The sequence below is a fragment of the Budorcas taxicolor genome, chromosome 9 (assembly GCF_023091745.1).
Source record: "Budorcas taxicolor isolate Tak-1 chromosome 9, Takin1.1, whole genome shotgun sequence".
NCBI classification, from domain to species: Eukaryota; Metazoa; Chordata; class Mammalia; order Artiodactyla; family Bovidae; genus Budorcas; species Budorcas taxicolor.
In genome coordinates, this window is record NC_068918.1 from 23,980,340 (window position 1) to 24,006,011 (window position 25,672).

The window sequence follows — 25,672 nt, forward strand, 5'->3', positions numbered from 1 at the left end:
TGTTAGCCATCTGTATGTTTTCTTTGGAGAAATGTCTGTTTAGTTCTTTGGCCCATTTTTTGATTGGGTCATTTATTTTTCTGGAATTGATCTGCAGGAGTTGCTTGTATATTTTTGAGATTAATTCTTTGTCAATTGCTTCGTTTGCTATTATTTTCTCCCATTCTGAAGGCTGTCTTTTCCTTTGTTGTGCAAAAATTTTTACTTTTAATTAGGTCCCATTTGTTCATTTTTGCTTTTATTTCCAATATTCTGGGAGGTGGGTCATAGAGGATCCAATATTCTGGGAGGTGGGTCATAGAGGATCCTCCTGTGATTTATGTCAGAGAGTGTTTTGCCTCTATTCTCCTCTAGGGGTTTTATAGTTTCTGGTCTTACATTTAGATCTTGAATCCATTTTGAGTTTATTTTTGTGTATGGTGTTAGAAAGTGTTCTAGTTTCATTCTTTTACAAGTGGTTGACCAGCTTTCCCAGCACCACTTGTTAAAGAGATTGTCTTTTCTCCATTGTATATTTTTGCCTCCTTTGTCAAAGATAAGGTGTCCATAGGCACGTGGATTTATCTCTGGGCTTTCTATTTTGTTCCATTGATCTATATTTCTGTCTTTGTGCCAGTACCATACTGTCTTGATGACTGTGGCTTTTTAGTAGAGCCTGAAGTCAGGCTGGTTGATTCCTCCAGTTCCATTCTTCTTTCTCAAGATTGTTTTGGCTATTTGAGGTTTTTTGTATTCCCATACAAATTGTGAAATTATTCTAGCTCTGTGAAAAATACCGTTGGTAGCTTGATAGGGATTGCATTGAATCTATAGATTGCTTAGGGTAGTATACTCATTTTCATTATATTGATTCTTCTGATCCATGAACACGGTATATTTCTCTATCTGTTAGTGTCCTCTTTGATTTCTTTCACCAGTGTTTTATAGTTTTCTATATATAGGTCTTTTGTTTCTTTAGGTAGATATATTCCTAAGTATTTTATTCTTTTCGTTGCAATGGTGAATGGAATTGTTTCCTTAATTTCTCTTTCTGTTTTCTCATTATTAGTGTATAGGAATGCAAGGGATTTCTGTGTGTTGATTTTATATCCTGCAACTTTACTATATTCATTGATGAGCTCTAGTAATTTTCTGGTGGAGTCTTTTGGGTTTTCTATGTAGAGGATCATGTCATCTGCAAACAGAGAGAGTTTTACTTCTTCTTTTCCAATTTGGATTCCCTTTATTTCTTTTTCTGCTCTGATTGCTGTGGCCAAAACTTCCAAAACTATGTTGAATAGTAGTGGTTAGAGTGGGCATCCTTGTCTTGTTCCTGACTTTAGGGGAAATGCTTTCAGTTTTTCACCATTGAGGATAATGTTTGCTGTGGGTTTGTCATATATAGCTTTTATTATGTTGAGGTATGTTCCTTCTATTCGTGGTTTCTGGAGAGTTTTTATTATAAATGGATGTTGAATTTTGTCAACGGCTTTCTCTGCATCTATTGAGATAATCATATGGCTTTTATTTTTCAGTTTGTTAAAGTGGTGTCTTACATTGATTGATTTGTGGATATTGAAGAATCCTTGCATCCCTGGGATAAAGCCCACTCGGTCATGATGTATGATCTTTTTAATGTGTTGTTGGATTCTGATTGCTAGAATTTTGTTAAGGCTTTTTGCATCTATGTTCATCAGTGATATTGGCCTGATTTTTTTGTGGCATCTTTGTCAGGTTTTGGTATTAGGGTGATGGTGGCCTCATAGAATGATTTTGGAAGTTTACCTTCCTCTACAATTTTCTGGAACAGTTTGAGTAGGATAGGTGTTAGCTCTTCTCTAAATTTTTGGTAGAATTCAGCTCTGAAGCCGTCTGGACCCAGGCTTTTGTTTGCTGGAAGATTTCTGATTACAGTTTCAATTTCTGTGCTTGTGATGGGTCTGTTAAGATTTTCTGTTTCTTCCTGGTTCAGTTTTGGAAAGTTGTACTTTTTGAAGACTTTGTCCATTTCTTCCAAGTTGTCCATTTTATTGGCATATGATTGCTGATAGTAGTCTCTTATGATCCTTTGTATTTCTGTGTTGTCTGTTGTGATCTCTCCATTTTCATTTCTAATTTTATTGATTTGATTTTTCTCCCTTTGTTTCTTGATGAGTCTGGCTAATGGTTTGTCAATATTATTTATCCTCTCAGAGAACCAGCTTTTGGCTTTGTTGATTTTTGCTATGGTCTCTTTTGTTTCTTTTGCATTTATTTCTGCCCTAATTTTTAAGATTTCTTTCCTTCTACTAACCCTGGGGTTCTTCATTTCTTCCTTTTCTCATTGTTTTAGGTGTAGAGTTAGGTTATGTATTTGAGTTCTTTCTTGTTTCTTGAGGTATGCCTGTATTGCTATGAACTTTCCTCTTAGCACTGCTTTTACAGTGTCCCACAGGTTTTGGGTTGTTGTGTTTTCATTTTCATTTGTTTCTGTGCATATTTTGATTTCTTTTTTGATTTCTTCTGTGAATTTTTGGTTATTCAGCAACGTGTTGTCCAGCCTCCATATGTTGGAATTTTTAATAGTTTTTCTCCTGTAATTGAGATCTAATCTTACTGCATTGTGGTCAGAAAAGATGCTTGGAATGATTTCAATTTTTTTGAATTTACCAAGGCTAGATTTATGGCCCAGGATGTGATCTATCCTGGAGAAGGTTCCGTGTGCCCTTGAGAAAATGGTGAAATTCATTGTTTTGGAGTGTCTGTTGTTTTGGCTATCTATTGTCCTATAGATATCAGTTAGGTCTAACTGGTCTATTGTATCATTTAAAGTTTGTGTTTCCTCGTTAATTTTCTGTTTAGTTGATCTGTCCATAGGTGTGAGTGGGGTATTAAAGTCTCCCACTATTACTGTGTTATTGTTAATTTCCCCTTTCATACTTGTTAGCATTTGTCTTACATATTGCGGTGCTCCTATGTTGGCTGCATATATAATTGTTATATCTTCTTCTTGGATTGATCCTTTGATCATTATGTAGTGGCCTTCTTTGTCTCTTTTCACAGCCTTTGTTTTAAAGTCTATTTTATCTGATATGAGTATTGCTACTCCTGCTTTCTTTTGGTCTCCATTTGCGTGAAATATCTTTTTCCAGCCCTTCACTTTCAGTCTGTATGTGTCCCTTGTTTTGAGGTGGGTCTCTTGTAGGCAGCATATACAGGGATCTTGTTTTTGTATCCATTCAGCCAGTCTTTGTCTTTTGGTTGGGGCATTCAACCCATTTATGTTTAAGGTAATTATTGATAAGTATGATCCCATTGCCATTTACTTTATTGTTTTGGGTTTGAGTTTATACACCCGTTTTGTGTTTCCTGTCTAGAGAAGATCCTTTAGCATTTGTTGGAGAGCTGGTTTGGTGGTGTTGAATTCTCTCAGCTTTTGCTTGTCTGTAAAGTTTTTGATTTCTCCTTCATATTTGAATGAGATCCTTGCTGAGTACAGTAATCTGGGTTGTAGGTTATTTTCTTTCATCATTAAGTATGTCCTGCCATTTCCTCCTGGCCTGAAGAGTTTCTATTGAAAGATCAGCTGTTATCCTTATGGGAATCCCCTTGTGTGTTATTTGTTTTTCCCTTGCTGCTTTTAATATTTGTTCTTTGTGTTTGATCTTTGTTAATTTGATTAATATGTGTCTTGGGATGTTTCGCCTTGGGTTTATCCTGTTTGGGACTGTCTGGATTTCTTGGACTTGGGTGATTATTTCCTTCCCCATTTTAGGGAAGTTTTCAACTATTATCTCCTCAAGTATTTTCTCATGGTCTTTCTTTTTGTCTTCTTCTTCTGGGACTCCTATGACTCGAATGTTGGGGTGTTTAACATTGCCCCAGAGGTCTCTGAGATTATCCTCATTTCTTTTAATTCGTTTTTCTTTTTTCCTCTCGGATTCATTTATTTCTACCATTCTATCTTCTACCTCACTAATCCTATCTTCTGCCTCCTTATTCTACTGTTGGTTCCCTCCAGAGTGTTTTTGATCTCATTTATTGCGTTATTCATTGTATATTGACTCTTTTTTATTTCTTCTAGGTCCTTGTTAAACCTTTCTTGCATCTTCTCAATCCTTGTCTCCAGGCTATTTATCTGTGATTCCATTTTGATTTCAAGATTTTGGATCATTTTCGATATCATTGTTTGGAATTCTTTATCAGGTAGATTCCCTATCTCTTCCTCTTTTGTTTGGTTTGGTGGGCATTTCTCCTGTTCCTTTACCTGCTGGATATTCCTCTGTCTCTTCATCTTGGTTATATTGCTGAGTTTGGGTTGGCCTTTCTGTATTCTGGCAGTTTGTGAAGTTCTCTTTATTGTGCAGTTTCCTCACTGTGGGTGGGGTTGTATCAGTGGCTTGTCAAAGTTTCTTGGTTAGGGAAGCTTGTGTCGGTGTTCTGGTGGGTGGAGCTGGATTTCTTCTCTCTGGAGTGCAATGAAGTGTCCAGTAATGAGTTATGAGATGTCAATGGCTTTGGAGTGACTTTGGGCAGCCTGTATATTGAAGCTCAGGACTATGTCCCTATGTTGCTGGAGAATGTGCATGTTATGTCTTGCTCTGGAACTTGTTGGCCCTTGGGTGGTGCTTGGTTTCAGTGTAGGTATGGAGGCGTTTGATGAGCTCCTGTCGATTAATGTTCCCTGAAGTCAGGAGTTCTCTGGTGTTCTCAGGATTTGGACTTAAGCCTCCTGCTTCTGGATTTCAGTCTTATTTTTACAGTAGCCTCAAGACTTCTCCATCTGTACAGCACCATTGATAAAACATCTAGGTTAAAGATGAAAAGTTTCTCAGTGAGGGACACCCAAGAGAGGTTCACAGAGTTATGTAGAGAAGAGAAGAGGGAGAAAGGAGTTAGAGGTGACCCGAATGAGATGAGGTGGAATCAAGAGAGGAGAGAGCAGGCTAGCCAGTAATCACTTCCTTATGTGCGCTCCACAGTCTGGACCGCTCAGAGATGTTCACAGAGTTATACAGAGAAGAGAAGAGGGAGGAAGGAGACAGAGGTGGCCAGGAGGATAAAGGGGGGGAATCAAAACAAGCGAGACAGATCCAGCCAGTAATCAGTTCCCTAAGACTTCTCCACCATCTGGAACACACAAAGAGATTCACAGAGTTGGGTAGAAAAGAGAAGTGGGAGAGAGCAGTCAAGTCATTAATCTCACTCCCAAGTGAAAATGGGTACTGAAGATTGGGTTCTTAGAGGTACAAAATTGATAAATAACAAATACCAAAAAGCAAAGATTAAAAATCTAGAGTAGAGGTTGGATTTTCAAAAATAAAATATTAAAGAAAAAGGAAAAAAAAAAACCAAAGTCACAAAAATTATAAAATATATATATATGAAGTTTGCTTTAAAAAATTGGGTCTCTTTTTTTGTTTTGCAAAGTAATAGTAGGTTATAAAAATAAAAATTAAAGGCATAATAGAGGACTTAAAAATAAAAAAAATTTTTTTAATTAAAGAATGATAGTAAAAATACTAAAAATATATCTGGGACTTTCTCTGGTGGTATTGTGGGCAGTGTGGGGTCAGTTCATTTTCGGATAGTTCCTTGATGTGGCTTATGTTTTTCAAGATCTATAGGCCCCTTTCTGTGTAGTCGGTACTAAGTACAGGGTGTTAATCTATTGCACCTGTCACTTCCAAGGAGGTTCCCTCTGTTTTAGCTTCTGTTTGCTGGTTTCTTCAGTGTCTAATTTCTGCCCTGGCACAAGAGGGCGGTGGTGGACACTTTTTTAGGCTCACTCGTTCAGTCGTGCTATGGGGAGGGAGGGACGCTGCAAACAAATAACACTGGTGTGTGCTTTCAGTGTCTCAGCCACACTGGGTTTGCCCCTGCTCACAGGCGTGTGTGCTTTCCCTCTAGGTTGCTCTGCCAGGAACTGTCTGAGGCTGGCCCTGGGTTGTATGCACTTCCGAGGTCTAAGCCGCTCAGGTTCAGGTACTCGGGTAGTCCTCACAGGTGCAGACTCGGTTGGACCTGCATTTTGTGCCTTTCCCAGGTCCGAGCAGCTCAGGTGACCAGGTGTTTGGCGAGCACAGTCCCTGCGGCTTATCGCCACCTCCCCCATCCCTGCTGCTTGGTTTTCTGGGTGTACAGCCAGCGCACCTTCTCAGGCGGATTTTGACCATCCAGAATCCCGGGAAGTCTTAGCAATGAAGCCTGCTTGCAGTTTGGTAGGTGATGCCTCTCTGGGGCCGTGACTGCCCCCTTCCGGCTCTGGCTGCCCTCGCCTGCCTGTCTCCGGAGGTCCTTAACTCTAAGCAGTACAGCCAGTGCCTCCCTGCCCAGCCCCTGCTTGCTAGCGGCAGGTGCAGGCGTCTGCGCTGCTTCTCTGCTGGGGGAGTTACCGTTGGGCTCCTAATCTGTGCGTTTTAATTATTTATTTATTTTTCCTCCCGGTTATGTTGCCCTCTGTGGTTCCAAGGCTCGCCAGACTTGGCAGTGAGAGTGTTTCCTGGTGTTTGGAAACTTCTCTCTTCTTTAATACGCCCTTCCCAGGACAGCTCCGTCCCTACCTCTTTTCTCTCTCTTTTTATCTTTTATATTTTTTCTTACCTCCTTTCGAAGACAGTGGGCTGCTTTTCTGGGTGCCTGATGTCTTCTGGCAGCATTCAGAAATTGTTTTGGGAATTTTCTCAGCGTTCAAATGTTCTTTTGATGAATTTGTGGGGGAGAAAGTGGTCTCCCCGTCCTATTCCTCTGCCATCTTAGGACCGCCTCTCCTAAATGGTTTCTTTAAAACACCTCATCTTAATGTAAAATATCCTCTCATTCTTACCCTTTTTTCTTTTTTACAGAATACTTTAAGTGTTACTAAGGTAAAAAGAAGGTGAAATGGTAAACCTACATGTACACAACGCCAAACTTATACAGGTATAAATTATAACACATGGTAGTATTATTTCAGATATTCTGTGTTCATCCCCATACCTTAGGTAATATTTTAAGCAAATCGAGAGTTCCTTCTTAAACTTTAATTAAGATAGTAGTAATATTTATTTTGCATTTACTATGTGTAAGGCATTATAAGAGGTTTACGTGATTGTTTCAGTTAATAAAAAAATTACGTGTGGGTACAACTCTTATGTCCATTCTGTAGGTGACATAAATGATATTTAGACTGTTCTCTAACCTGTTTCCCTATTTTATTAAGGTTCATTTCATTGGTGAACAACCTTATGTTGCTGTAACTTCATAGCTTTGGCACTTCCAGGGCTCTTGATGATGGGTATGCCCACAACAGGATCTCCAGAAACTGCAGTGAATTAGACAGTCAGTTGACCTTAACATTAATGAGAATATGTGCTGTATATTTTTGCAATGTGAGGTTTTATAGTTCTGATGTGGTGGTTGTTCAATCAGTAAGTCATGTCTGACTCTTTGTGATGCCATGGATTGTAGCATGCCAGGCTCCTCTGTCCTCCACTATCCCCCAGAGTTTGCTCAAATTCATGCTCATTGAGTCAGTGATGCCATCCAACCATCTCATTCTCTGTTGTCCCCTTCTCCTTTTGCCTTCAGTCTTTCCCAGCCTCAGGATCTTTTCCAGTGAGTTTGCTCTTTGCATCCGGTGACCAAAGTATTGGAGCTTCAGCTTCAGCATCAGTCCTTCCAATGAATTGTCAGGGTTGATTTCCTATAAGATTGAGTGGTATAATCTCCTTGCAATCCAGGGGATTCTGGAGTCTTCTCCAGCACCACAGTTCAAAAGCAACAATTCTTTGGTGCTCAGTCTTCTTTATGGTCCAACTCTCACATCTGTACATGACTGCTGGAAAAACCATAGATTTGACTGTATGGACCTTTGTCAGCAAAGTAATGTCTCTGCTTTTTAATATTCTGTCTAGGTTTGTCATAGCTTCTGTACATGATTAAAAATTTTTTCACTATAGAATCCTTCTAAGGTAAAATATCTTGGACATGGAACAACAGACTGGCTCCAAATTGGGAAAGGAATACGTCAAGGCTGTGTATTGTCACCCTGCTTATTTAACTTATATGCAGAGTACTTGATGAGAAACGCTGGGCTGGATGAAGTATAGGCTGGAATCAAGATTGCCAGGAGAAATATCAATAACCTCAGATATGCAGATGACACCACCCTTATGGCAGAAAGTGAAGAAGAACTAAAGAGCCTCTTGATGAAAGTGAAGGAGGAGAGTGAAAAAGTTGGCTTAAAACTCAGCATTCAGAAAACAAAGATCATGGCATCTGGTACCATCACTTCATGGGAAATAGATGGGGAAGCAATGGAAACAGTGTCAGACTTTATTTTGGGGGGCTCCAAAATCACTGCAGATGGTGACTGCAGCCATGAAATTAAAAAACGCTTGCTCCTTGGAAGAAAAGTTATGACCAACCTAGATAGCATTTTCAAAAGCAGAGACATTACTTTGCCAACAAAGGTCCGTCTAGTCAAAGCTTTGGTTTTTCCAGTAGTCATGTATGGATGTGAGAGTTGGACTATAAATAAAGCTGAGTGCCAAGAATTGATGCTTTTGAATTGTGGTGTTGGAGAAGACTCTTGAGAAGTCCCTTGAACAGCAAAGAGATCCACCCAGTCCATCCTAAAGGAGATAAGTCCTGAATATTCATTGGAAGGACTGATGTTGAAGCTGAAACTCCAATGCTTTGGCCACCTGATGTGAAGAACTGACTCATTGGAAAAGACCCTGATGCTGGGAATGATTGAAGGCTGGAGGAGAAGGGGGCGACAGAGAATGAGATGGTTGGGTGGCATCACTGACTCAATGGACATGAGTTTGAGTAAGCTCTGGGAGTTGGTGATGGACAGGGAAGCTGGTGTGCTGCAGTCCGTGGGGTTGCAAAGGGTCGGACATGACTGAGTGACTGAACTGAACTGAAGGTAAAATACAATTACCTTCTCTTCACTGAGAGAAGGTAAAAAGTAAAACTTAGAAGATGTTAATAACATATCTGTGGTTGCACAGCTGTTCAGGTGATGGAGGTGAGGTTCTTCAAATCTAACTCTAAAGGTATGCCCTTACCCACATTATTAGATATCTGTTCTTGAAGTGAGAGACTAGAGGAGGAAAGCGGAGAGGTATAGTGTAGTGTGTGGGACAGGATAGGTAACACTAGACTGAGAAACAGGAGACTGGGATTCTATTTTGAGATCTGTACTTGCTCAAGTAATCTAACCTTTATGGGTTTAGTTCTTCGTTTACATATGGAATTAGGTCAGAAGTTATACACAGAATACTTTTTTGCTTGTGAAATCAAATAATTTCAAGGCAGTATTCAAAACAATTATGATTTATGTTCATTTACAAACCAAATAACTGTTTTCCTTTGCCCTGCATCTCTACTTCATTTTCCTGTTACTCTACATTATTGCTGAAAATAAAATATTTGAATTTAAAGCTTTAAATGTGACATATAAGAGCATTACAGCTGTAGTAAATTTGCAGAAATTAAAATTGTTTGTTGGAGGTATATTTTGTATCTTTTTGGACCTCATTTTTACTTTCATTGTTATCCATCCATCCATCCATTCATACACTCAGGTTTTTCTATCATTTTGCATCTTGGCCCGGTAGAATATGACTTCCTGAACCTGACCAAGCTGACTGACCTGCATGTAGTCCACGTTTGAGACCTGTGTTGAACCCAGGTATTTCTGACCTGGAAAGACTCTCAGTCAGTCAGCCATGGGTTTAGACTGGAGGTTAATGACTTCACATTTCCCCAGGCATGTAATGGTGGTTAGAGGACCAAATGATCATTTTTTTGTCATTTCTATCATAAAGTAACAGTTTTTTTCCTGAGAAAATTTGAATTTTCAAAATCACTCCTCATAATTTGAGATCATTACAATTTGATTTATAAACATTTTTAGAGAGAAAGAACTCTTGCAGCTCTTTGCATGTAAACTGCTGATGAGACCATCTAAATTGAAACTCATAAGAGATACCTAGAAAATGGTACAGTTGAAAGAAATTTTAAAAGCCTTTCAAGAAAACAAAAATACTACAGCTTTGGTGTAAATACAAAAAGGAGCTTTTTATTTTTTTAAACTGACCAACTTTTAAAATGAGTTTTACCTTGAATTGTTGACCTCTTTAAACAGTAGCTAGATTGTACTTTAGTTAAGTTGCCAGTAGTCTGACTGCAGATCAGAAATGCTCCCCCCACTTTAAAAACCAGCTTTTCGTCTTATTTTACATAAACTTACAAAATGAAGTTTCTTAGTTTGTTGTGAATGATTGCTAAGAGTGTACAAAAAGGGCTTGAGAACTAACTTGTGAACAGTATAAACTTCTGTAATTATTTTAAACAAGTAATTTTAGAACTTTTCACTCAATTTCTGCCTCAGTAGGATTTGAAATGACTTCACAAAATACAATTGAGAAATATAGTTAAGAAAAAAGGGTGATTGGTGATAATGATTAGACAATAACTAAATGAGAACCAATATTTGCACATAATTGTGTATTATTACTGTCAAGTACTGTTGCTGAAAGAATAGGTCATATGTTTAGCAGTAGGGAAATAGAAGCTTCTCATTATAACAAGTAGAAGCAAGCAGTTCAGGAGAGTATGCTTTTCATGATCTTGATACCTGATAGACAGTTCTCCGAATGTTCTTGATGGTTATTTCTGATGATTCTTTACTCATTCTCAGTTTTTATACCGTAGTGCTAAAATAGGACTTACTATTTTAGGTATATCTTTTGTAAAACATTTAGCTGGATTTAAAAATTATGCGGACACTTCTTTGGATTTTTAGTTACTGTGATTGTTAAATTTTGATGCATTTTTAATCATATTGTATACTTTCTGTTCTGCTTTTCTCAAGCTTTTTCTTTCTTACCTTCTTTAGATTTACTTTTTCTTTCATGACATTTTCCTTCTAGTGTATCACAAGTTATACACACATATCTTTAAAAAAAATCTTTACTGAGCTATAACTCATATACTGTATAATTCACCCATTTAAAGTCTACAGTTTGCTTCTTAATATAGTCTCAGAATCGTTCAACTGTTATACAATCAAATTTTAGAACATTTTTAAGCTCCCCCTCCCCTAAGAAATCTGTAATCTCTCTCTCTCTGTCTTTCCTCCCATCCCCTTAAGCAGTCACTTACCGGTATAAAGTTCTTTGTTCTGAACATTTCAGATAGAGTCATCTAATATGTTGCCTTCTGTTACTGATTTTCACTTAGTGTAATGTTTTCTAGACTCATTCATGTTGTAGCACGTATCAATACTTCTTTTCTTTTCATTACTGTATAATATTCCGCTGTACCACTTTTTATTTATCCATTTATCAGTTGATGGATGTTGAGTTATTTTGGCTTTTTGACTACTACTAATACCTCTGTGGATATGTTTTCATTTCTCTTTGGTGTATACCTAGGAGTGGAATTGTTGGATCATATGGTAACTCTTATTTTTGATTTTTTGAGGAACTGCCAAACTGTTTCTTAAACAGCAGTACTATTTTACACTCCCATCAGCTTTGTATGAGAGTTCCAATTTCTCCACATCCTTGCCAACACTTACTATCTGTCATTTGGATGATAGCCATCCTAATGGGTGTGAAATGGTGTCTCATTGTGGTTTTGAATTGCATTTCCCTAAAAATATTGAGCATCTTTTTGTGTGCTTTAATAAGACCATCTGTTTATCTTTGGAGAAATGACTTTTCAAATTTCACATCCATTTTTACGTTGGGTTATTTGTTTATTTATTATATAATCTAATTGTGTTTCTTATATAATCTGAAGTCCCTATCAGATGTATAATTGCAGAGATTTTCTCCCATTTTATGGGCTGTCTTTAAAACTTTCCTGCTGGTATCATTTGTAACAAAATTTTTAAAAATTTTATTCAGGTCCAATTTATCTTTATTTTCTTTTGTTGCTTGGGCTTTTGGTGTTGTATCTGACAGATTACTGCCTGACTTAAAGGTCATGAAGATTTACACCTATGGTTTCTGCTAAGGGTTATATAGTTTTAGCTGTTACATTTAGGCCTGCGATTCATTTTGAGCTAATACTTGTTGAAAGTATAAGAGAGGAATCCAGCCTTATATTTTTTTGCTTGTGGCTGTACAGTTTTGAGCTCTCCCTATTCTTTTAGTTGTTTAGAAATTATAATATGCATCTCTAACTTGACTATAATGTTAGAATGCTGTTCCATCCTTGTTTTATTCATCATAGTTGATATTTTGGTTTTCTTTGCCCTCTTTTTGTTAACCCACAAGTTAGATATTGTTATGTAACCATTGGTGTTCTTAGGTTTAATCACACATTATTTTTTTAAATCTTAATTGTTTTTACAACTCAGGACTCATTTTTCTTTTTTAGTGAAAGAACCTTAAGGAATGTTCGTACAATTTTAGTGAGTCTCTTGGTGATAAGTTCTGTTTTTGTTTAGCAGGATTATATATTTGCCTTCAATCTTGAAAGATAGCTTAGTGCTCCAAACAATTCTTGGGTGCCAATTGTTTACTCTTAACTTTCTGGAGATATTTCACTGTGCTCTGGATTCCATTATTGCTATAGAGAAGTTGGCGATCATTCTGAGACTTGTTGCATGAATAATCTGCCTTTTCTCTCCAGCACATTTCATACTGTCTCGTGTTCTGCAGTTTCCTTATGACAAGCTTTAGTTCTGTCCTGCAGCTGTGTATGTGTAATGGTGAAATTGTGCACCCTGAGGAGGGCTATTTTCATATTTTATTGTGAATAATATATTTGCAAAGTCTTTTCTGCCTAGCACAGTGCCTTGTACATTATACATTGCTAGAAGATTGTTTGGTTGAATATTATTGAGTTTCCTTATGTAGCTCTTTTCCTACCAGAGCATAGTTTAGAATATTTTAAAAATATTTACCTAAAAATATAAGGAATGCTTAGAAATGTTCATTTGTTTAAAAAAATGGGGAGAGTTAAATGTGGCTTAAATTTTTTTTTTTTTTCTCGTGATACATTATCATGGCATTAGCAGGAACGGGAAAAAGTCATGGTGGTCTATAAAACTTAATTATTGTCTTTGGGTTAGGCTTAATATTTTTATTTTAAATGTAAAATACTATATTTTATATTGAATGAAAATATAAGCTATTATTTATATTCTGATATGTTTATACAGTTTCCTGATTATTTTTTAATTGTAAACATTTATGATTTCTTATTATACTGTAGATCTGGAAGGTGTGGTTTTTTAAAAAATTTAATTTCTTTTTACTATAAGAAAGAACAGAGAGACTGTTGCTACATGTAAGAAGATAGAATCATTCTGGCATGAATTGGCAGATAAGAATGACATGACAGTGATTTTGTTCAGAATTCAGAACTTTTGTTGTCTTAAATGTAACTCACTTGCATTATCAGGTTACAGCAGTGTCCTCTTCTTCTGTTTTTCCCCTATAAGCTGAAAGCTGCCTGCAGTCATTAGCTTTTCTGTGTTCTCTGTGAATCCTATAAACCCTGTCCTCTGGCTTTTAAAAGAACTACCTTCTGGTTTCAGATTTCACTGTTCCAACTTAGATACTGCTGGATGCCATCATAATAACTTGCCTTTGAGATTTGTGGCTACACTTAGGTAGTAGAATAAAGCACATTAGGAAATGCGTTGCATCTGCCTCTAATTGATTCATTAGGCAAAATAAATTAAGTTTCGATTCATCTCTAAGAATGGTCGTTTTCTTTTCAGGTATCTATCCTGTCAGATGTTTAATTCTTTGTTCATTAATTTATGTTGTGTGTGTGCAGGTGTGTGTATGTGAATATGTGTGTGGATAGCTGCTGCTTCTGCTGCTGCTGCTAAGTCACTTCAGTCATGTCTGACTCTGTGCGACCCCATAGACGGCAGCCCACCAGGCTCCCCCGTTCCTGGGATTCTCCAGGCAAGAACACTGGAGTGGGTTGCCATTTCCTTCTCCAAATCATGAAAGTGAAAAGTGAAAGTGAAGTCGCTCAGTCGTGTCTGACTCTTAGCGACCCCATGGACTGCAGCCTACCAGGCTCCTCCGTCCATGGGATTTTCCAGGCGAGAGTACTGGAGTGGGGTGCCATTGCCTTCTCCAGTGTGTGGATAGAGTAAACTTTAATTCTGAGTTTTCACAGAACCAATTCTGAATGTCACAGTAAATCAGTGAACACACAGTTTACAGTGAACCTCAGATACTGTTGATAGTTGGACTTGAGATATTTAATCTTGAAATGGAAGGTTTCAGAACTGAAATCAGTCGTAAGTATACTGAATAGAACATTGTACTGAATAGAATAGCAGAATCACTTATTAAAAAGTGATGTTTCCTGGACCTTCTCTACTCTTTAACTGAATGAGAATCTCTTGGAGTAGGACTCTAGATACCAGGTAACTGTGCTTTGTGCTGAAATTTGAGAACTTTAGATGTAAGTGAGTTTTGGAGTAAATTCCATTCTTAATGTAATGTTCTATGAACAGGATATATTTACAGTAGCTTTTAGATTTGTAGGAGTAAATACTAGTGTGATGTTGAATTGGTTTTTATCACCAATTGTTGATTTTCTATGCAGTTTGAAAATATCGAGCTGGCAACAGTAGACAGGAAGTTAGCATGTTTTCAGATAAGAAGTAGCATCCAGGACTGGTGAAGTTTCAGCTGGTCTCAGAAGTTTCAGCTGTGGCATGGAATGTGAGACAGTCACTTCATATATAATTCATACTTTAGAAGCGGCGTTCTTTGATATTTCAGACTCTTTGAGGTGACACAATAAAACATCTTTGCAGAAGTTTGGCCAAATGGTAAATTTATGCTCTTTAGAAAGAAATTAAAATAAGACATTGTGTAAAGTAGAATGTGAAAGCATCCTTTCCTTTTCTCCTCTTTCTACCTGTGTTTATTAAGTTTTGAGTATATTCCTCCAGATCATTTATGTGCCCATGAATATGTGTGTGCTTATATACACAGCTTCCCTCATAGCTCAGTCATTAAAGAATCTGCCTGCAGTGCAGAAGACCTGGCTTTTATTTCTGCGTCATGAAGATCCCTTGGAGAAGAAAATGGTAACCCACTCCAGTATTCTTGCCTGGGAAGTGCCATGGACAGAGGAGCCTGGTGGGCTACAGTCCATGGGGTTGCAAGAGTCGGACACGACTGAGCGACTAAACCACCACCGCGTATTCCTCCAGATCATTTATCTGCCCGTGGATATGTGTGTATTTATATATTCACCTGTATGTTTGCATATTTTAAATATTGATGTATACATATTACCCCTCTTCTTCCAAAAGCTATAACAGTTTTATGTTCTATCATCATAGGATATTAGCAGTCATGAATAGTTTTATGTGTATAATAGGGAATGCACTTTCACTGTTTAGTGAGTATAGCATCTTTTTTAAAAAAAAAAAAAGTATTCTTTTTAAAAACATTTATTTTATTGAAATATTTTCCTGGCTCCATACTTGGATCAGTTAGTGTTCTTAATCAGCAGAAGAAACTGACTGGATGATTGAGGACAGGAGGAATTTATTTAAGGATGTTTCGTTAACTCAACATTTCTGAGGAGCGTTGGAGAACCAGGCTTCGGGTCAGGCTTCCCGGTAGTACGCCACAGGTGCCTCTGGGAACAGGCATTCTCCTGCCCCACTGGAGGAACCAACCGGCGCCGCCCGGCTGCTGCCCCTTCTCTGTCGGCCCTTGGTTTGGCCGCCTCTCCTGTTGCCACTGGGAGGCTGATGTGTCTGCTGTTGCCAGAAATGGCAGCTCCACAGAGAGCCCGTTTTCTCGCGTGACTCGCTTCCAAACCGAAATCTCTGCAGGTGCTTCTGCATGTGTGTATCGTAGTTGCAGGGTATGTTGGCAATTTAAGGTCTAAAATTTATTTTGGAAGATTGGCTTTATAATATGGGAATTTTCTTGAGTATGAAAGGGTATTGTAGAAGCTGGTGGGAACCTGTAATATGGTAAGTTACAGTGAAATTTTGTGATACTTTTTATTGTATTCTTTCATCTGTAATATTTTCCTCCTTCCATCTCCAGGTGAATAAATTCTCTGCAGAGACTTCTTGGAATTATGTTTTTTAAATAGTTTGCTTGGCTCTTTCTCATCTGCATCTTCTTATGATTTCCTCAGCATTTCTTTTCTTGTTTATTTATTTAAAACAATATCAAAACTTGCAAGTTTTATTTAAATATATACTGAGTCAAACATTATGGAAAGACAGAGAACAAACTGTAAAAGTTACATTTCACCACCCACCCCTACACTTCAAATTGCTATCACCTTTCTGTATATCATGTGATAAAATGATAATCTTTGATTTTAGTTAGGCATATTTGATGGTGGTTTGGCATTTGATAGTAAGTCCATTGAGTGTAGAGGCCCTTATTTATCCTTTGGGCTTCCATATTGCCTACTACAGGTGTTCCTATGTTTGGGATAGTATTATGTGAAGGTCTGATTTTCGACAATAGCTGTGCAGTCATTTTGGAAGTAAAAATGTACAACCTGGGAATTTAGTGAATGTTCAGAGAAAGATAGGAATCAAAGTAAACTTCAGGTGTTCTAGCTTGGGAAAATAGACCATTGAGGATGCCATTAAAGGAGACTGAGAATATAGGAACTACTCTCCATCTGCAAATACATTGCTGGAACCCTCCCTGATTATTGTCCATTACTGGAGGAGCACCTTTATCCATATTTCTGATTTGATTTCGAGTGTGGAGAGGTACCACAGTGTTCAGGTTGGGCCTAGATTTCCACAGTTGAGGAAAGACACTAAGAGATACCATTTTTAAAGTAAAGTTAGAAGTTGTGTCTGAGGCGTCAATGATTTATCATGAATAAAACCTTTCAATGGGGAGATGGATTTTTCTTTTAAGGCATAGTACTTGGGTTAAATAGCATGAATATATGCCTGTTTTCTAGTCATTTTCATCTGTAAGTAGATTGCAGATGAGCATATATTTTGTTATATATCCATTTTTAGAAAATGTGTGAAAGTAGGTGTGATTTGTTTCAGATGACTAATATTAATAGTAACAGTAATAAGTAGTAAGTCTCTCATATTGATGAAGTGCTTTTGAAAAACTTGTGCTGGGAAACCATATTCAGATATTTGATTTTGGCATTTTACATTTTGCCTCTTTTTTTTTTTTTCCGTCTGTTAATTACAACTAATTTGGCATTCTTTTTTCTTTCCAGATCATTCAACTTCAAGTGGCACATTATCTTTTAAGCCTAGTCGGTCATTGGTTACTCTTCCTACTGCCCATGTCATGCCGTCTAACTCCAGTGCTTCAGTTTCCAAACATAGGGAATCATTGACATCAGATGGCTCAAAATGGAGTATAAGCCTCATGCAAGCATTGGGAAATCATAGTAGGGGGGAGCAGGACTCTTCACTGGACATGAAGGACTTCCGGCCCCTCCGGAAATGGTCATCTTTATCCAAACTCACCGTCCCAGAGAACTGTAGCCAGGGTGGCATGGTGCACACAGAAGAATCAAGGAGAGGTTTGGAAAAGACAGGGAGAGACAAGGCATTAACAGCACAATTAAGGACCATTGGACCTAGCTGTTTACATGACAGTATGGAGATGCTTAAGCTAGAGGATAAGGAAATAACTAAAAAACGACCATCAACTCTGGACAGCAAATATAAATATGAGAGCTGTAGCAAAGAGGACTTTAGAGCTTCTTCCTCCACTCTCAGGAGACAGGCCTTAGACATGACATACAGTGCCTTACCTGAAAGCAAGCCTATTATGACAAGCTCAGAGGCTTTTGAATCTCCGAAATATTTAATGCTTGGTCAGCAGGCAGTAGGTGGAGTTCCCATTCAGCCTTCTGTGAGGACGCAGATGTGGCTCACTGAGCAGTTGCGGACAAACCCCTTGGAAGGTAGAACTACAGAGGACTCTTACAGTTTAGCTCCTTGGCAGCAGCAGCAAATTGAAGAGTTTCGGCAAGAAAGGGAAACACCAATGCAGGTAAGGCTCAGAACCTAGTGTTTGCCTCCCTCCAGTGGATGCTCTGAGTACTAGCACGCTTGAAGTCAGCATTCGACAGTGTGTCCGTAAGCAGAGTGCTTCACTTTCCCTTTCCCCTGCACAGTAATAAGCATAAATGTTACAAAACTCCAGAATATTGTGTTGATAAAACTTTAAAAATATTTGAGACTTATTAACATGGAAAACTTGAAACTTTGTACCTGACTTGTTCTTCTTCTCATTTGTTTTGCTTTTGTTCAGTCGTGTCCGACTCTTTGCGACTACGGACTGTAGCATGCCAGGCTCCCTATTCTTCACTATCTCCCAGAGTTTGCTCAGATTCATGTCCATTGAGTCAGTGATACTATCTAACCATCTCATTCTCTGCCACCTGCTTCTTCTTTTACCTTCAGTCTTCCCCAGCATCAGGATATTTATAAACATAGCAAAAAATATTCAATCTAAAGAAAATTGAAACAGAAACAAAGGAGCTGGCATGATATAATAGAAAGAACAGTAACTTGAATGAAGACTTGGATTTTGTTTCTATCAGATTCAGAATCTGGATGCTTCTCTGTCACTTAATACTTAATATCTCTGGGCCTGAGTTTTTCTTTCTTTCCTTTTTTCCCCCCTAAATTGAGATATCGTTGACATATAACATATTAGTTTCAGCTGTGTAACATAATGATTCGATATATGTGTATGTTATAAAACGATGACCACAATAAATCCAGTTGACATCCATCACCATACTTAGCTACAGAATTTTTTCCCTTGTAATAAGATCTACTCTTAGTAACTTTCAGATACGCAATACAGTATTATTAGCTGTAGTCACTATGCCGTACGCTATATCCCTGTGATCTGTTTATAACTGAGGGTTTGTACCTTTTGAGCGCCTTCATCCGTTTTACTCACCCTCCAGCCTGTGCACTGGCAACCATCAGTCTGCTCTCTTTATATGAGTGTAATTTTTTTGTTTGCTTTTTTAAAAAGCATAATTTGTCTTTCTCTGTGTGACTAGTTTCACTTGGCATAATGCTGTCAGGATCCATGCATGTTGCCACAAATGGCAAGATTTCCTTCATTTTATGCAAATATTCGTGTGTGTGTGTGTGTGTGTGTGTGTGTGTGTGTGTGTGTGTGTGTGTGGAGAGAGAGAGAGCACATTTTCTTTTTCCATTCATCTATTAATGGATACTTAGGTTGCTTTCCGGTCTTGGCTATTGTTGTAAAACTGAACATAAGGTTGCATATACATCTTTTCAAGTTTGTATTTTCTTTTTCTTCAGATAAATACCCAGAAGTGGAGTTAGTAGATCATAGGGTAGCTCTCTTTCTAATTTTTTCGAGGAACCTCTGTACTCTTTTCCATAGTGGGTGTGCCAGTTTACTTCCCCACCAGCATGTATGAGGTTTCTTTTTTCTCCGCGTTCTTACCAGCACTTGTCGTTTCCTGTCTTTCTGATAATAGCCATTCTAATAAGTATGAGGTGATAGCTCACTGTGATTTTGATTTGACTTTGCCTGATGATTAGTGGTGTTGAGTACCTTCTCAGTTGTTTGTTTGCCGTATATATGTTTCTTCACAGTTTCTGCCATCTGTAAAATGCGGAGGTGGAAATAAAGTCATTGATAAAGCTTTGGCAGTGGTTGGTATGTATTCAGGTTTATAAAACAGATGCACTTTAAAAAAAAATTGGGTTTCAAGATTTATTAATCATTTTTGGAGAAGGAAATGGCAACCCACTCCAGAACTCTTGCCTGGAAAATTCCATGGACGGAGGAGCCTGGGAGGCTGCAGTCCATGGGGTTGCAAAGAGTCAGACATGACTGAGCAACTTCACTTCACTTAAGGAAAGTACTGTATGATAATATTACATAAAAAGAAAAGTGTGTACTTCCTAATGTCATGTGTAAATGTGTAAATTTCTTGATCTGAAAATGTCTTCTGTTCCAAGGTAATTGTCTGCAGCTCATTTTAACTGGGAAACCAATTGTCTATAGAATTTTTCATAAATTATGTCATCCATTTTTTTCTTATTACCAGAGTTTTCTGAAACAAAGTGATTTCATCGAAAATTGCAAAATTTCCCTGGGGTAAAAACTTAAAATTACTAATAAAAAATAATGAAGATTAAAGGAATATATTCTATGAAAGAATAAGGAAATCACTTATCTAGTAACGTCACGAATCTGAGCGCAGCCCCAAAACATACACATAACCTAACGTGCTCCATTCACAGGAGAGCTCTTAACACCTCCTCTGTGCTTTCTTTACTCTTATTTTGAACATAGTTCTTATCATCTTGATTATATATATTTAGACTGCATAACCAAACAGATGTATCATGATGTGTGAATAACAAATCATAACAGAGCAGTTTAACCAGATTTATTGTGATTTATCTATTCAAGCAGTTGAAAGATAGGAAACCTAATTTATCAAATACTGTCATATTTTAGTTCTCAAGTGCTTGTGGTTACAGGGAAACAGGGACTGGGTAGTTGTTTCTCCAGCTGGTGTCTTTACACAGAACTGGAATAACCTAAGATGGTTGAGGGAAGGGACTGAACGTTTAGCGCCCACCTGAAGTAGGTGCCATAGAGAGAGAACTGAGAAGGTTGAGTGAATTTCAGACAATAAGTACTGATTTCACTCCTTCCGTTCTGTTGGGAGGATCCTCTTCGGTAATCAAAGTTTTCCTCAGCCTTGAAGCAGTGCAGAGAAAGGGTAGGGAGCTTGGAGGTGCTTTGTGGAGCAAACTTATTTTTAAATATTCTTGGCCCATGGTAGATGAAGAAAGTGAAAAGGCACAAAATTTGCATGTGCTTGGAGAGTCCTACTTTTTGATTAACCTTCTTTGGGATGGTCTCTTTATAGTGTTTTTAAATTTCATAGCAGAAAGGTGAAACCAGGTAAAGAAAACCTAGATACTGTAATTGAAATGTTTGACAACTTCTCTTCTAATTCTCCTAGTCTACTATAGAAAAAAATTCTTAAATACCTTCTTGGAGCTTCCAAACATCTTTCTTTTAAAGTTCTCATCTTTCTTGTTTCTTAGGTCTCTTTAAAGCATTGACTTCTTTTTAGTCTAATTTTTGTATAAAGGGAAGAGCCTTAATAATAATTATCCCATTGATAAATTGTGAGAATGTGATTTTCAATGACAACTGTTTGTCACTGTGAAGAAAAAACAAAACAAAACATTTTGCAGCTAAGAAAAAGAATTTGGCTGAGAGTCACAATCTAACATCACCATAAATTTATCTAGAACTTGTGTAGCTGTCAGAATGTTTTATCTCATTTGATGCTCAGAGCCTCCTTCCTCCTTTTACTCCCTCAAAAGATCGGTATTTCAGCATGGAAGTGTTTCTCTTCTTAGATTAGAACTCGATCCTGAACGTTTACTGAGCCAGCCTCACAGTGTTATTTGCGTGGTGGTCCTTGTTTCTCATAGTTCCTTACTAAATTAGCTAGAATACAGGTGGTGTAGAAGAACTCTGAAGCATTTCCCCTTGTGAATGAAGGGAAGCATCGGTGTCCTTAGTTTATAGGTCTCCATGTACAGTGTCCACCGCAGTCTTCGGTTCTTTCCTCTGCTCTACATTAGTGGCTCTCTTCCCGCCTTCGCCTAAAGCTGTTTAACCCCAGAAAAACTGTGACATACGAGGAAAACAAACAGCTGACTCTTGTCTTCTCTGGAAAGACTGTCCCTTTCTAAGCCCCTTTTGCATTTCTTTTTGGGGGATGGGGAGAGGGGTGGGAAGGAAATGGAGGATGCATATTTCTACACACAACACGATCCATTGAATCCCCATAAGCTCACAGTGGATCTTCCAGACAGAAGTGAAAGAGTGGTCTCTTTCCTGGCAAAGTAGCTCTTCTCTTCTCTCATATTCTGTAGGATGTTTCTGAGCTCTGGGTGTAGTCATTAAAAAGAAGAAGATAAAATTTTGTGCTTATTTTAAACAAGGAGGGGCTTAATCATCCAGGATATTGACACCTAATGATTTCAACGTATTTACTGGAAGATTTCTCCTGTGTAAATGAACAAATATAAATATTTAGTAGAATGACTTAAATGACTTGGTTTTTGTCTTAACATGACATAAGAATGGTTTATTTTTAATGTGAGAGCATTTTGTGTTATTCTGTTACATTCTCAGAAAAGAAAGTTTTCTTGTTTTTATTTTTTTTTGCACCGTTTTTTCTTTTTTTTTTTTTACTGTTTAAGATAATTTTACATAATTGTATTGAAAGATGTGAAAACTGTGACACTCTGAACAAATAGACTATGAGATTATGACATTCACTAGGTAACTAAAATGCATAATTGACTTTTGTTATACATGTTTTAATGAATAAAATTATTAATGTGTTTGACTTTTTCCAAGCCGTCATCTTTTCTATATAGTATTGGCATATAATCTTTAGACATTTTAAAGTGTGCTATTACTTAGAGCAAATTGTTTCTAAATTTTACTGTTTTCTCAATATCCCAGAAGACTAAAAAGTAATCAAAGGATAAATAATTTCTAGCTAGTAGGAAATTCATAGTTTTATGTATGTCTGCCCTCTTGTGTTTCTACTAGGAAATCTTGATCTTATTTGGGGAAAGTTACAACAGCTTACAAAATCAAAACTCCTTATAGATAGATTGTTTTATGGTTATATCAATCATGAGCAATTTCACTGAGTTCAAGAAGGTTCATTTTAATGTAGGTGATTTGAATTAAATAAACATTTTGAACCAAATAATATAAAAGGCAACATTAAACATTTAAAAAATAGTTCCATTTTGGTTCCCTGTAAAGTAAGGTTAGAATTTGAGCATTTGGTATATACGTTTTTAAAATACATAATTCATTGTATCTTACTCTTTACAGATTATGATAAACAGAATAAATAAGTTCCACTTTAAGAATGAGTATTTATTTTACAATATAATTTGAGTTACAGTATTCTGTAATCCTTAAGTATAAGGTTTTAATTTCTATTAAAGACAGGATGAACAACAAAACAATTCTTATTTCTGTTTGACTTTGGAAAAGCTCCATAACCTCTCAGTTTATGATTTAAAAGTTGATGTTTGTAATGAACAACATAATGAAAAGGCTAGAACCTATTATTTCAAAATTTCCACTTGTTTTTAGGATCATTGCAGCTAATTACTTATAGAACTTGGTTACTTTTTGCCTGGGTAATTATTGACGCCAGTGAGATTACTTCTTGTTTATAAGCTCTTCTGGTTGATATTAGGGATATCCAATCCATAGATGAGACTTCACTTAAGAAATCCCTCTCAGTATGAAACCTCTGTTCTCAGATATCAGTGAACCAACATTATCCCCCTTTCTATCTCCAGTACCTCTCAGGGATTTAAAAAAAGCAGTAATATTTCTTTCACTATTTTGTTAGTAGCATTTGTGTTACAAGCCATAGTCAAGATTGACTTTTCCAATTTTTTTTTTTTGCCATATTTTGGCAAATTTCATAGTAAATTACATATTTCTTGTCTACTCCTTTAATAATTATATTGGTAGTATGTCTTTAACTGTAGTAAAAACTGTTGAATTATGTAATATAGGTGTAAACTGTTTTAGACTTAATTTTAAACTAAGTCAATGTACCACATTTTGGTGAATATATTTTCCAAACCAGTTTTTGCTTCTGTTTTATGAGTTGTTTGAAGATATTTTTAAATGACCAATTTTTACTTCTATTGTTCTATGAGTAGTTGGAAGATATTTTTAAATAAAGAGAAACTTGAAATGTATTCAGCAAGAAAATCATTGTAGATTAGTATTGCTGGTTAGTGTAGTAGAGTGGCCTACCGCTTAGGTGTTTACGACCTGGTTGATTGATTAAGGAAAATAGCTATACCCTATCATGAACAGTAGTGGGATAAAAATTTTACTTTAAAATTTAAGAATTTGTTGATTTTGGAGAAAGAGTTAAATTTTTCTTTTTCTAATGCTTGAAGTAATATTTTTTCTTTTTTTGCTTGCCTACAATGAGTGTGAGAGTAAAATAGAAGACAACCTGTAAAATCATTCTAATCTTAAAATTTTATGATTCCAGTGGCAAGTTATGTGCTCTAACTCAGGTAATTAGCTATAGTGCTTTAAATGAAGATTAGGTTCTATTCTGTTAGTGTATTAGTAATTATGGCTAATCACACTGTCAGATGTTAAATTAACCAACAGTTCTTGTCTATTGATCATAAAGTCCTGGTGAGAACAGATTTATGGTTTACCTGCACATATTAAAATTCTGTAATTCTTTGAGAAAATTAGTTGTTTTATCTATCTAAGGGTATGGTCTTGCTTGATTTTACTCGATTCTTATAAACTTAAAATATTAGGGTATTGTAGAAAAAGTATAATTTCTGTTTTAGAGTGTAGAGTTACTATGGAGACTTCTGTATGATGATAAACGAGATAACAGATATGAGGGCTATTTCAAATGATATTTCATTTGAATGATTATTTTGGTATACTTGGTGAGGACCTGAAAAATACTCAATAAATCATCCAAGAGGCTTTTACAGTACAATATAAATTATATTTATCCCAAAGAGTGAAGCTGATGCTTTATATATGAAGTGAGCTTATTAGCAGTGCAGTTTCAAAACTAAACTCCTAGTTCATCCTTAGGAAAGATTTGGGATAGAAGCTTAAGGTCTGTTTAGAAAATTAACAGTTACATTATGCACACTTACATTATAGTCACTTTAAAGTTAATTTTTGAAAATAAAGCCCTTCTTATGTTTACAACATCCAGCAGATGAATACGTTTGCTAACAATTTGCTCTGTTCCAAATCTCGACCTTTTCACAAAGAAATTCTTCTATTTAGGAAGTGGTCTCTTATATAGTATTGTTTCCCCTTCCTCATGGGATGACAGATTTTGAGCTGATGGCGGTACGTGGCAGAGCTGGAGATTGCAGCAGAACTTCAGAGAAGCATCACTATGATGCAGATCAGCAGGAGACATATTAAGATGAGACAGAAATTGATAAATAGGTTCTGGAGGTTTTGACGTGCTTGTTGAGGCATTTCAATGGTGGAAGCTCTTCTTATAGCAGAGCGAGTGAGGTACTGGACTTTATCCATGGTGCCAGGAAGGCAGGGAGCCCGGAGTTTCAAACGCTCAAGAGAAAGATAAAAAGCTGCCAGCCAAGTGCGTCTTCTTTTAGGTAGCCTGGAATGTAAAAGTAGTAAATGGTTTAGGATCGTAGGTGTGACCTATCCCCTGAACAGGTAAAACACTGTTTTATGTTAATCCCTCTTAACCTAATTTGTATTTACGACATCAAATACCTCTAGTCTGTGTGTATTGCTCAGGCTCTGTCTTTTTTGGTGATGGTACCAGGATATCTTATATTTGGGGTATAGTAACTTCAGTCTTGTCCTCTTTCTCTCAAAATGACTGGAAGTATAGTTTGGTTAGGATGCAGCTTGTCTTGGGCTATTCCCTTGGGCCAAAGTTCTTACGTGTTATTTCATTAAGACTATTTTCTCTGTGAGCACAGTTGTTCTGAGCATCAGTGTATAAATAGCTCCGGAGCAAACTTTATAAAAAGAAATGCATCAATAAGTTATTCTACAGATGTTGACTTCACTCCAAAATAAAATAGTTCAATGAGAAGTGTTTTACCAGAACTAAAGATTGAAATGTTTCTCATTTGTTTTGATGATTTTAT

The 25,672-nt window shown here is 37.0% G+C and overlaps 1 protein-coding gene across 1 annotated transcript in view; it reads left to right on the forward strand.

Annotated features, from left to right (window-relative positions):
* Nucleotides 1-25,672, forward strand: part of CEP85L (centrosomal protein 85 like) — a 132,079-nt gene that overhangs the window by 34,016 nt on the left and 72,391 nt on the right. The window contains exon 3 of the mRNA XM_052645508.1: nt 17,173-17,960. Within this exon, the coding sequence (XP_052501468.1) occupies nt 17,173-17,960 (788 nt within the window). The remainder of the gene's footprint in view (nt 1-17,172; nt 17,961-25,672) is intronic.